This window comes from Leishmania martiniquensis, chromosome 36 (genome assembly GCF_017916325.1).
Source record: "Leishmania martiniquensis isolate LSCM1 chromosome 36, whole genome shotgun sequence".
In the NCBI taxonomy this organism is placed as follows: Eukaryota; Euglenozoa; class Kinetoplastea; order Trypanosomatida; family Trypanosomatidae; genus Leishmania; species Leishmania martiniquensis.
In genome coordinates this window covers 537,227-548,901 of record NC_090171.1, presented here as the reverse complement: position 1 = coordinate 548,901, position 11,675 = coordinate 537,227, and the positions used below count along the sequence as shown (strand labels likewise).

The 11,675-nt window shown below is 58.8% G+C and overlaps 4 protein-coding genes across 4 annotated transcripts; all 4 read left to right on the top strand.

Annotated features, from left to right (window-relative positions):
* Positions 1-42: 42 nt before the first annotated feature.
* On the top strand, positions 43-672 carry LSCM1_00145 (uncharacterized protein; the record flags this gene model as incomplete). Its single annotated transcript, XM_067317801.1, has 1 exon — positions 43-672. The coding sequence occupies one exon, from the start codon at positions 43-45 to the stop codon at positions 670-672; it is 630 nt and encodes a 209-aa protein (XP_067173906.1).
* A 2,336-nt stretch (positions 673-3,008) lies between these two features.
* On the top strand, positions 3,009-4,688 carry LSCM1_00144 (uncharacterized protein; the record flags this gene model as incomplete). The annotated part of the gene is made up of 1 exon (XM_067317800.1): positions 3,009-4,688. The coding sequence occupies one exon, from the start codon at positions 3,009-3,011 to the stop codon at positions 4,686-4,688; it is 1,680 nt and encodes a 559-aa protein (XP_067173905.1).
* A 1,495-nt stretch (positions 4,689-6,183) lies between these two features.
* LSCM1_00143 (uncharacterized protein) lies at positions 6,184-8,778 on the top strand (the record flags this gene model as incomplete). The annotated part of the gene is made up of 1 exon (XM_067317799.1): positions 6,184-8,778. One exon carries the CDS (start codon positions 6,184-6,186, stop codon positions 8,776-8,778), a length of 2,595 nt encoding a protein of 864 aa, XP_067173904.1.
* Positions 8,779-10,262: 1,484 nt separating this feature from the next.
* Positions 10,263-11,597, top strand: LSCM1_00142 (uncharacterized protein; the record flags this gene model as incomplete). Its single annotated transcript, XM_067317798.1, has 1 exon — positions 10,263-11,597. The coding sequence occupies one exon, from the start codon at positions 10,263-10,265 to the stop codon at positions 11,595-11,597; it is 1,335 nt and encodes a 444-aa protein (XP_067173903.1).
* Between the last annotated feature and the right edge of the window lie 78 nt (positions 11,598-11,675).

Here is an 11,675-nt window from a genome sequence, read left to right as displayed (position 1 = left end):
GTCTAGCCCCCTCTTCTTGTTCTGTCAACGCCGCCTCACACCATGTCCAGCCTCAAGGAAGTCAACGGGCGTCTCAGCGCGCAGCCGTTTGTCTCAGGCTTCTCTCCTAGCTCTGAGGATGCCCGTATCTTCGCAGAGATGTTCAGCAACGCCCCCAACGTGCTCCAGTGGGCGGCTCGCATGGCCTCCTACTACCAGGCCGAGCGCGATAGTATTCTGAAGTCCAGCAGCGATAAGAAGCCCGCGGAGCCTGCAAAGAAGACAGTCGCCCCAGCGCCTGCTGCGGCCGCCGCTGACGACGACGATATTGACCTCTTCGGCGAGGCGACGGAGGAGGAGCAGGCGGCGCTGGAGGCGAAGAAGGCGAAGGACGCTGAGAAGAAGAAGGCGAAGAAGGACGTGATTGCGAAGTCGTCGATCCTGTTCGACATCAAGGCGTGGGACGACACGGTCGACCTGGAGGCGCTTGCGCAGAAGCTGCATGCGATCCAGCGCGACGGCCTGATCTGGGGTGACTATAAGCTCGTGCCTGTTGCGTTCGGCGTGAAGAAGCTGCAGCAGCTGATCGTGATCGAGGACGACAAGGTGTCTGGCGACGACCTGGAGGAGATGATTATGGGCTTCGAGGACGAGGTGCAGTCGATGGATATCGTTGCCTGGAACAAGATTTAAGTGGGGCGTGTGGCGCGCTTTTGCGGGCTTCTCACTCCCTTCCACTCAGCGAACGACAGCAGCCCGGAAGGGGACCTGGAAGCGCCACAAACAGCCTTGCGCTCCGCGGTGCCGCGGAGCGTGAGGGCAGAGTGTTACGCTGAGATGAGTGGGACGTGAGGTAGTCGTTGAAGGTAGGTAAGAGAGTCTTGGGGTGTGGGCAGGAAGGGGAGGAGCGAAAGATAGCGGACCAGCTCGCTGAGTACCGCCTGTCTGCCCGTTTGGAGGTGACACAGCACGAGTCGTTGCCGCGTCTCACGAGGTGTGTGACACTGAAACGACGGTCGTGGTGCACGAGTCATAGGCACTGCTTGAGTGTATCGTCATTGGCTGGGTGGACGCGTTCTCTCGTGGTGCGCCTTGCCTCAGCTCTTTCCTTCACGGAGTCTCGCTCACGTCTGTTTCCCTACCACTACGTTTGTGCTACAGTATCACCCTTTTTCCCCCTCACCTCGCTCACCTCCCCCTTCGCAACGCATGCGTCAAGCTCACGACGCTTCGTTACTGTTTATGTTTTTGTCGTCGCGTCCTCTCCCCTGTTTCTCTACGCTGGCAGTGAAGGGGCGCGGTGGGGATTCCACGAAGCGCCTCTTCCCGAGGTTAACGCAGCTTCTTCCCCCTTCCCCCCCACTCGCGCTACGCCGTCACCGCCCGTTTTCCCTCTGGCTGGTGTGGAGACCACAAAAGGGATGTTCCGTGTTTTTTTTCTCTTAATCACATCAACACACAAAGGACAAAAAAGATAAGCAATGATATGAGTGTCATCGGCCCCCTCCCTCCTTCAGCACTGTACACACACATACACATACACAGAGAGAGGGGTTATTACTCTGCTGTATGCGTGTATCTCTGTGTGTGTGTGTGATCTTCTCGTTTTCTTTGTGCTTCCACGATGCGTGAAACTCGCTCGGTATCGCTCTGCGGGGGTTAGTGAGTGTGTGTGTGGGGGGTCGCGCGAATTCTCCAGGTATCTCGCGCGTGCATATGTGCCACAGAGTAAGTGAGTGCATGTGTGTATGACGCAGAGTTGCTTGGGGGGTTACCCTTGTGTCAGCCTCTGCATTGTTAAACGGCTGTGCTTTCCTTGTCGCTTATTCGTTGTCGTTGCCGACAGTGGCTCGATGTGGAAGCCTTGAGGTCGCTTCTCAGATGCATTGCCGAGCTTTCCTGTGCTCTCCAGCTGCGGTGGCTCTTGGCGAAACGGAGCGATGATAGAAACAAGCGAGTCGATGCAGTTAATGGCGACCTATCCGTCCTCACCGCAACCACCAATACAGGCGGTGGGAGACACGCAACTCTTCACACCCTCCCCGCAGGTGTTTTGGTAGCGCGGTGTGGTAGAAGCGTATGAGGAAGGGAAACGTGAGAAGAACGCGACCTCTAAGGGGCTATTATGCAGACATATATATATAAAGGGATACCCTCTAATGAAGCAACAGAAAGGAAACGCAACAGAGGCTCGAGAACGGAGGAGCGGGAGCGAAGACCTGAGCAACTGAACATCGCATCTCAGCAGCACCTGGGCGGCTGCTGCCTTACGTCTGAGACGTTTCGGCATTGATTCCGTACGTGTACAGGAAGTGGACATGTACACATACGAGTTGCCTGTGGCGTGCGTGTGAGTGTGTTTGTGTGTGTGTGTGTCTCCTAAAATATGCTGCCGCAGCAGGCAAGCACTTTTTGCAAGAAGAGCAGATGAAGTGTTTTCCGTTTGAATGCCTATTTTCCGCTCGTGCGGTTGTTTCTGCACGTCGCACTCGTCACCCCTTGCGGTACCGTGGAGCAACTGGAGGCCGACAGCCCAGCTCTCGTCCCCCCTCTCTTTGTCGCCTCAGCACATTAAGGAGCTCTGCGCGAACACGGAAAGGAACAACGGAGGGAAGCACACGTGGAGGAGTCGCGTCGGTCACAGAAATGGGCGTCGCTGCTTCTACTCATGTTTTACCCTTCCCTCTCGAGGCTGCCTCAGGTCTTCCTGATGAGGACCGTACTCGGCCCCACTTTGCTTACGGGCAGAGGAGAGAGAAAAGGAGGTCCGTGCATTGGGCGATGCAATCGATGCTTTCTCAGTCATACCCTCTTTGCGACCATGAGGACACCTACCGATGCCCCTTTCACTCTCGTGGCGCGATTGTGACTGTGCGCATCGTCGCCGGATCGGGCAAGCGCGCGTTAACTTCCTGGGTCTCATCTACTTTCCTGCCATTCTTTCTGCTTCTCTTTGCCGGAGCACAGCCAGTTGGCGCGCATCCTGCGCACTGCCCCCGGACAGTTCAAAAGCCACAATCTAATAGGAGATGCACGGTGCGGTCTGTACGAGGGCACTAAGGTCGGTGCTGGCGGCACCACTTTGCCATCCGTCCATCCCGTCAAGGCGCGGGGGCCTGACCGCATTGCCCTCCTCCTTTTCCCTGTGCTGCCGCGGGAGCTCTGCCCTGGAAACGTCCCTGCGCCGCCACGCTACATTAACACAGCCGCTGCGGCAGTCGTGGAAGTCAAGGGCTGCGCGTCCGTGGATGTGCACGAAGGAGTCGTGCCGCGCCGTGAACCACGAGACACGCAAAGAGTGCGAGTCGTGCGGGGCAGGAAAGCCGCAGCTGCTCGGATGGAAGTGCGTGGGCTGTGGCACCACCAACCACGCCGGAGTGCGAAAGTGCAGGAAGTGCCAGGATGCGAGTGATAAGAGCAAAGGGTTCTGGATGTGCGCTGTCTGTCACGAAAACAACCGCGTCGACGAAATTGAGGACAACAGTCGTTGCGGCTTCTGCGGATACGATATGGCACCACATAGCACGGCGGAGGAGGAGATCCTACGCCGCGCGAAAGAGAGGACGATGACATTGCAGCAGCAGCAGGAGTACTTCGACTCCGTTTCGTACAAGGATGCAGACGAGCAGTTTTCAAATCCGCTGGAAGGGGCCGAGGCCTTGGACTCATCTCTGGTCACCACCTACCCCGGCCGCGAGGTGCCCGTAACCGGGCGTCTGCTGAAGCTGCCCGCTGTGGCACCCTTTGTTCCCAGCACCACATGCGAGACACAGCACTCACGACTGCGCCAGCGCCGGAAAACGAACCCGGCGTTGCAGACCGTGTTGGACGCGGCCAACACGCCGGAGGGTCCGCCTGGGTTCGACTGGATGTGCCGGAACGCCAGTTGCGGACACATTAACCCCGGTGACGAAGAGAGCTGCTTAAAGTGCGGTACACACATCACCCCTGCCGAGTGGGAGTGCCCGTTGTGTGCGGCATTAAACCACCCTGCACGTGCGCGCTGCTTTCACTGTAGAAACCGCATTCCGGTTTGTTGGACCTGCAGCGCGTGCAAGGGGACGACAAGCATTTATGACAAGGCTTGTCGTGGGTGCGGTATGGATCGCCCGGTGGGGGAGCCCAAGACAGTCCGCGAGGTGGAGCGAGGCGGTGGCAACTATGGGGGATCGTACGTGCCGCAAGGGGATAGGACTCGGGGTGATTGGTACTGCTCGACATGCAATGCCTTGAACTTTTCTCGCCGTAGTGAATGCTTCCAGTGCTCCACGTCGCGGCCTGCCGTATTGGGCCACGCAGATACTGACCCCTTCAGCGCCACTGGCTGGGGAGAAGTGGGCGGGTCTGGTGCCGCCTCCGCCGCTGCACCAGTGCAGCACAACAACTGGATATGCGCCTCTTGCCAGACAAGCAACTTCCGCACGCGCCACGACTGCTGGAAGTGTGGGCGTGCCTCAGAGCGGGCAGAGGAGTGGTCGAGTGAGGCGCCAACACCGCAATACGAGCGCGAGGGCTTCCAGGAAGGCGCGGAGGCAAAGTCTAACGAGGGAACAAGGGGCTCGTCGTGGAAAGGGTCGGGGGACTGGATGTGCGCCAAGTGCTATACGAGGAACTTCAAGAATCGTCTTGAATGCTACCGCTGCGGCACCCGAAAACTCGCTGTTGCAGCCTCCAAAGGCATTGGCGCGCGCAAGCCCGTAAAGTTATAAGAACGACCCTTCTTGCCACGCGCTTTCATATGCGTCGGGCAGCCTGCGACGTGCAAAGCTACTGCGCCACGGGGAAGGAAGATGAGCCGGTGGTCGGACAGACGTTTGGCCGAGAAACGGCGGCCACTACCACAGCGCATGGGCTTCACTCTCTCGATCACCGGTTGACGGGAGGAGATGAGAGGGAAAAGTGCGCGAAACGGAAACTCGGCGGGAAACAAGCCAAAGAAAAAAAGGGAGGTAACGAACCGAGGCGAGAGTGGCCTCGTGTGAAGTGGACTGTCGCGCGTCTTGCGGTGGTGGACTTGGCTTGTAAGTCACAGATTCTTTAACGCCGTTCGCCCCCCTTCCTTCCTCTGCTGCTGCTGCTGCTGCCCCCCCGCCCCGCCCCCTTCTCGACAGGAGTGTGCGTAATGGAGGCGGTGACATGCAAATCGGCCCTCATACTCGCTTACTTCTCTCTATGGGCAGCCTGATGCACAAAGGTGATTGATACCAGGGAAGGAGAGTGGTTGAGCCAGCATGGTGCGGCTCGTGCGCCTCCTGACAAAGGGCGAGGCGTGGGAGAGCGGCTCGGCACGAGTCTCGCAACGCGCCGCGTTATCGCTCGCGAGCATGTTATCACACGCTCCCTCTGCTCCAAGCACTACCGTCTCCAGAGGATGTGAGCGGGCAGAAAAGCAACGGATGTGCTAGACGTACCGTGCATTAGACAGAAGCCAAAAAAGAAAAGGTGTGCGTGCGTGTGTGTGTGTGTGGATGGGTGGGTGGGAAGAGGGTAGAGTGGAGTGCAGCCGGGCACTTCATTGGGAAAGATGCCAGCGCATGTGTGCACCTGCCCTTTTTTGTGAGTGTTCCTCTCCTTCTTTTACTGGTGCCTTCAGAAGGGTGTCACACACCTCTACACGTGAGGAGAAGTATGCAAGCAAACGGCTTGGAGAACGCATACCAATCACGATGGGATTCGGTGGTCGCAGCAGTGGTAGCGCTTTCGCGGCATGCGGTAGACTACGAAGCGCGTCCCAGCCATACAGGCGACTGTGGATCATTTGCGATGTTCCGGTCGGGTGTGCCGAGAAGCTGAAAGGGCGAGCAAAGAAGTGGATGGAGGACTGTGCGTGCAGACGAACCATACCCCCTCCCTTCTCTTTTGCTCCCCCACTTTGCTCATTGGGGTGGGCCAGTGTTGTCGTGAACCACGTGGATACGTCCTTGTCGCTCGTTTCCATCACTGCCCTGTCTCACGCAAGAGGCATGGTGCACTTCCCTATCCGACTCCTTTCGCCTCTCCTCGTCTCCGACATCTCGGCTGTCGACTGAACGTTGGCGTCTCAGATGCCGGCTCTCTTCTCTCCACTGCGACCTTAAGCACGAGATTCGCCTACAGGGGCCGGAACTCGTACGTATCGGCCAGCTGCTCTGACAGTCGGACGCGTGACTTGGCGCGACCAAGAGGGGTGGACATCCCTGTCAACCCCCCCTGGACGCTAGCGTGATGCGGACTGTCTATGGAGTGTACGAACGTGCAGCGCATCTTCGCACCACCTGCAGAGCAGCACCAGTGCGTTTACTACTCTTCCGGGGCCTGCGCGCCCACACTGTTCTCGTGCGGTGCCGGTGGAGTCGCGGCTACACCGAAAGGCTCTCTAAAGAAGGCGTGCACCAATCACTGTCACAGGAGGATGCGCTGGTTCGCATCTTGATACAAGATGCCTTTAACCCTGCAAGTACGTCAGTGATTTGTGGGGGCTGCGGTGATGGCGCGAGCAGCATTGAACACTCACACAGCATAGCTCCCAGCACGGGGAGCAAAAGCGGTTGCCTCGCACAGTGCGAGGCCTCCTCCGCGACAGACGGAAGTGCCGTGGAGGTACTCGTGGCAGAGTCAAAAAAGCTGAGGGGCGCTACTTCGCGGGCTGCCGGCGTGTCGCCTTGCCCAGCGGTGCCAGCAAGCGTGCGAGGGAATCCTGAGACCAAAGAAGAAACTGTGTCACCTCCCCACGACGCGGAAACAGTCCCAGCCCTTACCGACTCACGTGGGCGAAATGCACTGGCGGAGCCGTTCGCTACAATCCGTTGGGCGGGGCAGCGCGAGGACATGCCACACTCCTTGGAGTGGCTGTGCTGTGCCTGTCACACCTACAATTCACTAGTCGAATCCTCTGCGGCGTGCCGCAAGTGTGGGGCGTCAGCGACGGCCTCGCACCGGTCTGCGTTCCCGCCGATGCGCCACGTCGCTGTAATGCCCACTGAATGGGTATGCCAGCGCTGCTCGTATACGAACCGTGACGCTAGCGCCCCTGTCCAAGCAAAGGGGAAGCGCGCCAGCGCCGCCCGGGAACAGCGGAAAAAGTTCCTTTGCGAGCAATGCAGCACACCTTTTGGCGGCGTTCAAAATTGGGTGTGCCCGGCCTGTCATCATGTCTGCCCTCGAGCGGCGACGCAATGTTCCTCGTGCTTTGCGGACCGCCCACTATCGTGGGTATGCCCTTGCTGTAAACCAGGCATCGAAAACAGCGTGTTTGCCGTGAAATGCCGCGGCTGCGGTCACGAACGACTGCAGAAACATTCCAACGCTGTTGTACGATGCGCCGCGTGTCGCGAATGGAACGACGTTCGGTGGGAGCTTTGCGGCAGCTGTATGGCGCCTTTAGAGTCCTTCGCGTTATCGAGGAAGGAAATTCGTTCCTCAGAGGAGGCGGCGCTGACTAGGCCACCGCTTTTAGAGAGCACCGCTGTCGACAACATGAGCGGAGAGCTTGTTCCAGATTCTGCAGGGATATTGCACTCGCAGACTGTCATTAAGGCATCCGCGCTTCTGGCAGCCGCATGGGCGCCAGAAGCAGCGGGGGGCTTGCGTCGCGATGATGGGGGCCCGGCCTCGGTCGTCCAGTCCCCTCCAGCGCGCGAGGACGAGGAGAGGCCCCGAGTGGCGATGAGATTGCCCGACAACGCGTGGTGGTGCTTCACGTGCAACGTGATGCATCGCCGCAATGTGACCTTCTGCGACATTTGCCTTCAACCACGCGGTGTCATGCAGCTGAGAAACAAAACAGAGCTCGCCGCGATGCGGGCCTCATCCAGCCTGCCGAGTGCGGACGCGATGCAGCGCAACGCTGGTGAGACCGCGTCTCTTAAGGGTGCCGCTGACTTGACCATTGTGCCTGCCACTGCGGAAGGAGACTGGCAGTGCCCTTACTGCCGAAGACTGCGCAGCGTGACGCAGCACGACTGCTGCGGGCATCGAAGGGAGGTGCCTCACGGGTACTGGCTGTGCGATCGCTGCTGCAGCACCAACCGCGTCGACCGTACGGTTTGTCTGGGGTGCGGGGAGCGACAGGAGCGCGTTCGCCCGTGGACCTGCGCGGAGTGCGAGGGGCGTAACGATGCGGACAGCGCGGTTTGTTTGCAGTGCGGTGTGCCACACACGTCGAGTGCCACAGCGGGCAGAGGCGCCGCTGCCTCAGACGGCAGCGACTCGAGCACGAGCATCGCATGCGCTGTGTGCAGCGCCCCGAATCACTTTGAGAAAACTGCGTGTTACCGCTGTCGCGCTCGCTTGCGTGATGTAGAGTGGAGGTGCGACGCCTGCGGCCATGGCCATCGCACCCGTAACGCATTGCGCTGCGAGTGGTGCAGCGCGATTCGTCAATTCGACCTCCAGGAAGAAGTCTGGTTGTGCGAGTTGTGCTCAACCCCGGTCTTTTCGGGCGGCGAACTTCCTGTGCGCACGCACTGCCCCAGGTGCAATGCACAGCGGGCGCCAACTGCAGCGCACTATCCATGTAGGTGGAAGTGCACGTGTGGCCTGTTCAATCGCTCGCGTGTGACGGAGTGCCCGGAGTGCGGCGCACGGCGGCGCCTCGAGTCGTTGGACACCATCGCATCCTGTCCCCGGTGTTTTCGCGATACGCCGATGGACGTCCACGAGACCTGCGCGTACTGCAGGGCATCCTTGGCTGACTGCTTTATGAGATGGGAGAGCAGCATCACCCTCTTCGTGGACACTACTGAGGCGGCAGAAGTGCTTGATGAGTCAGAGATGGAGGTGGCATCTCACGAAGGCGATAACGGTGCCGACAGCGCTTAGCAGCTGCGGCGGTGGTGGTGGTAGGGAAACGTTCTCGCTGGAGTCCCCTTGCGGTGTCACGCGTCTTGCCGTCACCTGTAGCGGCAACATGCGCCGCTGTTTCAGGTACGTGCGTTCGCGTGTGCCCTTTCCTTTAGCTTTTCATCACAGTCATCTTTTGCTGCCCCCCCTCATCCGCCTCACTCTCGGTGCCATTACGTCGGTCATGAGCTAAAGAACGTCCTCACATTGTGTGTGTGTGTGTGCGGCATTTCCACAACCCTCTGCACGAGCGGGTGTGAGCGCATGCACACACACACACACCGCCGCCGCCGCCACCCTTCGAGGCTGTATATATATATATATATACTGAGAGAGAGGACGTGGACGTTTCAAGGGGGGATACATCTTGGAGACACGAGGGGTCGTTTATCGAGCTGCATTTCTTTCTGTCTTAGCCTGCCGAATCCTCCAGTCTCTGTGCTTCAACCTAGTTCCCGTTCTTTCTCACGACAGAAGCGTCCATGCATCACCCTCGACCTGCCAATGTCCATACGCACGGAAGCAGAAAAAAGGGGTGATCGTGCCCGGTGCAGATCGGAGCAAGGTGTCTGGGGCATGCAGGAGGACAGGAAAGCGGCTGCTCCTCCGTGCGCACGCTTCTCTCCCTTTTCCATGACGCATGGCCCAGTCAGCTATCTTCCTGCCTTCACCCTCCTCCCTCACCTTCTTTTGCTTCGGCTCGTTCGACGGCGTACGAGCGCACTCTCCATTGGCGTGGGTCGGGTGTTATGAGCGCCCGTCGAGTCCCTTCCACAATCCCATTCCCCTTGCACAGCGCACACGTCTGTTTTCACACGCCTTACTATCATCCGTGGCACTCAAAGGCGTACTGCACAGCGAGATTGCCCCACGCTGGTTTCCCCTCACATCTGTAGAACTTGGCCAGCGCGCGTTCTCCCGATCTCCTTCCCTTCAGAGCCCTCGCTCTCTCGTTTCTGCGCTTTGTGGTTGCTCCCCCCAGCACGTTTTCTGAGCTGGTGCGGCACCCTTTTGAGCTCTGCCCCCTTTTCCTTCCCGATTCCGCTTCTCTCTCCCGTTGTGGTTCGCTGTGTCCGTTCTCCTATTCGTTGCTCGCACGGGTGCGGCGGCACTTTGGACTCGCCTCCCTAATCCAGCACATCAACGCGCCCGAGGTACGCAAGCAAAGTGAGCTGTCCCCGACGTAGGCCAGAGATACTGCGCGCGAGTGGTGTTTTTTTTGTTTTTTCGTTTCTCCAGCGGGTGCTCATTAGCGTGGAGCCTGAAGAGTGTTGCACACCACCGGCAACTGCGCCAGAGGTGCACTGTGGTGTTGGCGGGCACGTTGGTGTCTTCTCTAGTCCTCTCGCTAACATCGAAAGTTACTTGACATTCGCGCGTAGTGCTGTCACGGCTCCTTGGTGGTCCGTGTGGTTCGTATGAAGCACGTTTCGAGATTCTCTCGAGGTAGGGTGGTCTTCGCAATGGCGGACAATCAATGGATAACAGAGGCCCTCGTGCAGTTTTCGGAGTCACCGATATGGCGGACGCCGGTTGAAAACTTTGTCGACGACAACTGTTGTATTTTCAGGAACGAGTCGGAGATGCAGCTAGAGTACACAGTTGTGCACAACAAATTCAAGGAGCTCGTTGACTCGCTGTTGACGTGCTTCATATTGGAGCTGGGGGTGCCGATGGAAACGGCTGTGGAGGCGCTGCAGAGCTCCCTCGCACAGAGTGATCAGTCGCCCGGCGGTCGCTCCGAGCGACAGGCAGCAAAGAAGTTGCTAAAACGGATCCTCAATTCCGAGAACTTCTTGTCCTTTTACACGATGATGGTCAAGCGCAACTTGGAGCTCGACATTCTTGCCAACGCCGAACTCAGTGAACATTGTGCGAGTGCGGACGGCGGAGCGCCTCTGCGAGGGGAATTGGGCGGCAACGAGAACCAGGCTCTGGCTTCCGCGCACCGTATCATCGACTTCAACGGCAACATAGACGATGAGGAGGCGTTGCGGCGCGCTATCGAACAGTCATTGCAGGATATCGCGGCACAGCAACAGGTGCGCGCCTACAGTGAAGCCTGTATGCAGGAGGAAGCGGATATGCGAGTCGCTGCTATTGAGCTCCAGGCAAATCGCGAGAAGGCGCAGCTGGAGGCTGCCCTGTCGTCGATGGATATTCAAGACCCCGCGGGAGTCGAGCGCTACCGGCAGGAGCACATGGACGCCATTGATACCCAGAGGGCAACAGAAATTCAGCAGCTTTACAGCCACACGATGTCAGGGAGTGCGCAGAAAGCAGACGGCGAGGCCTCTCAGCTGACGGCCGACTTCAGCTCTCCTGAGACGCCCCAGGCACTCCCAGCGCGGACGCCGGTGCCCGCTGCGTTGCCGGCACCCGTGACGGCGGCCTCCAAAGCACCTGCCTTGCCGCTTATTCGGCATGGCCAGGATGCCTTGCCTGCTATTCCATGCAAGACGGCTGTCACTGCCGCGCAATCAGCATCCAGATCGCCGGAGCATCATAACCACCACACCACCACGTCGGTTAAGCCTGCCCTCACTCCGGGGCCAATGAAGGAGGAGCTCGAGAAGCGTGCTGAGTACATGCGAGAGCAGCGTGAGAAGATCCTCGCCCGCAACCGCGCGGCGCGCACAGAACAGCTCAGCACGTTCCTACAGAACAATGGCAGCGAGACGGTGACGTCGTCGTCCGAAGCAGAGGCATCTTCCGCAGCTGCGCATGCATTGACAGTGGAGATTGCTCGACGGCTGCGCGGTGACCTAATAGGTGAGGGGCGGAAGAAGGGTATTTAATTCACTTTCGTGAATCTCCTTCTTTGCCAACACGGTTCGCTTTCATGAAGTGTAAGAATGGCCGTCCATCTCGCGTTC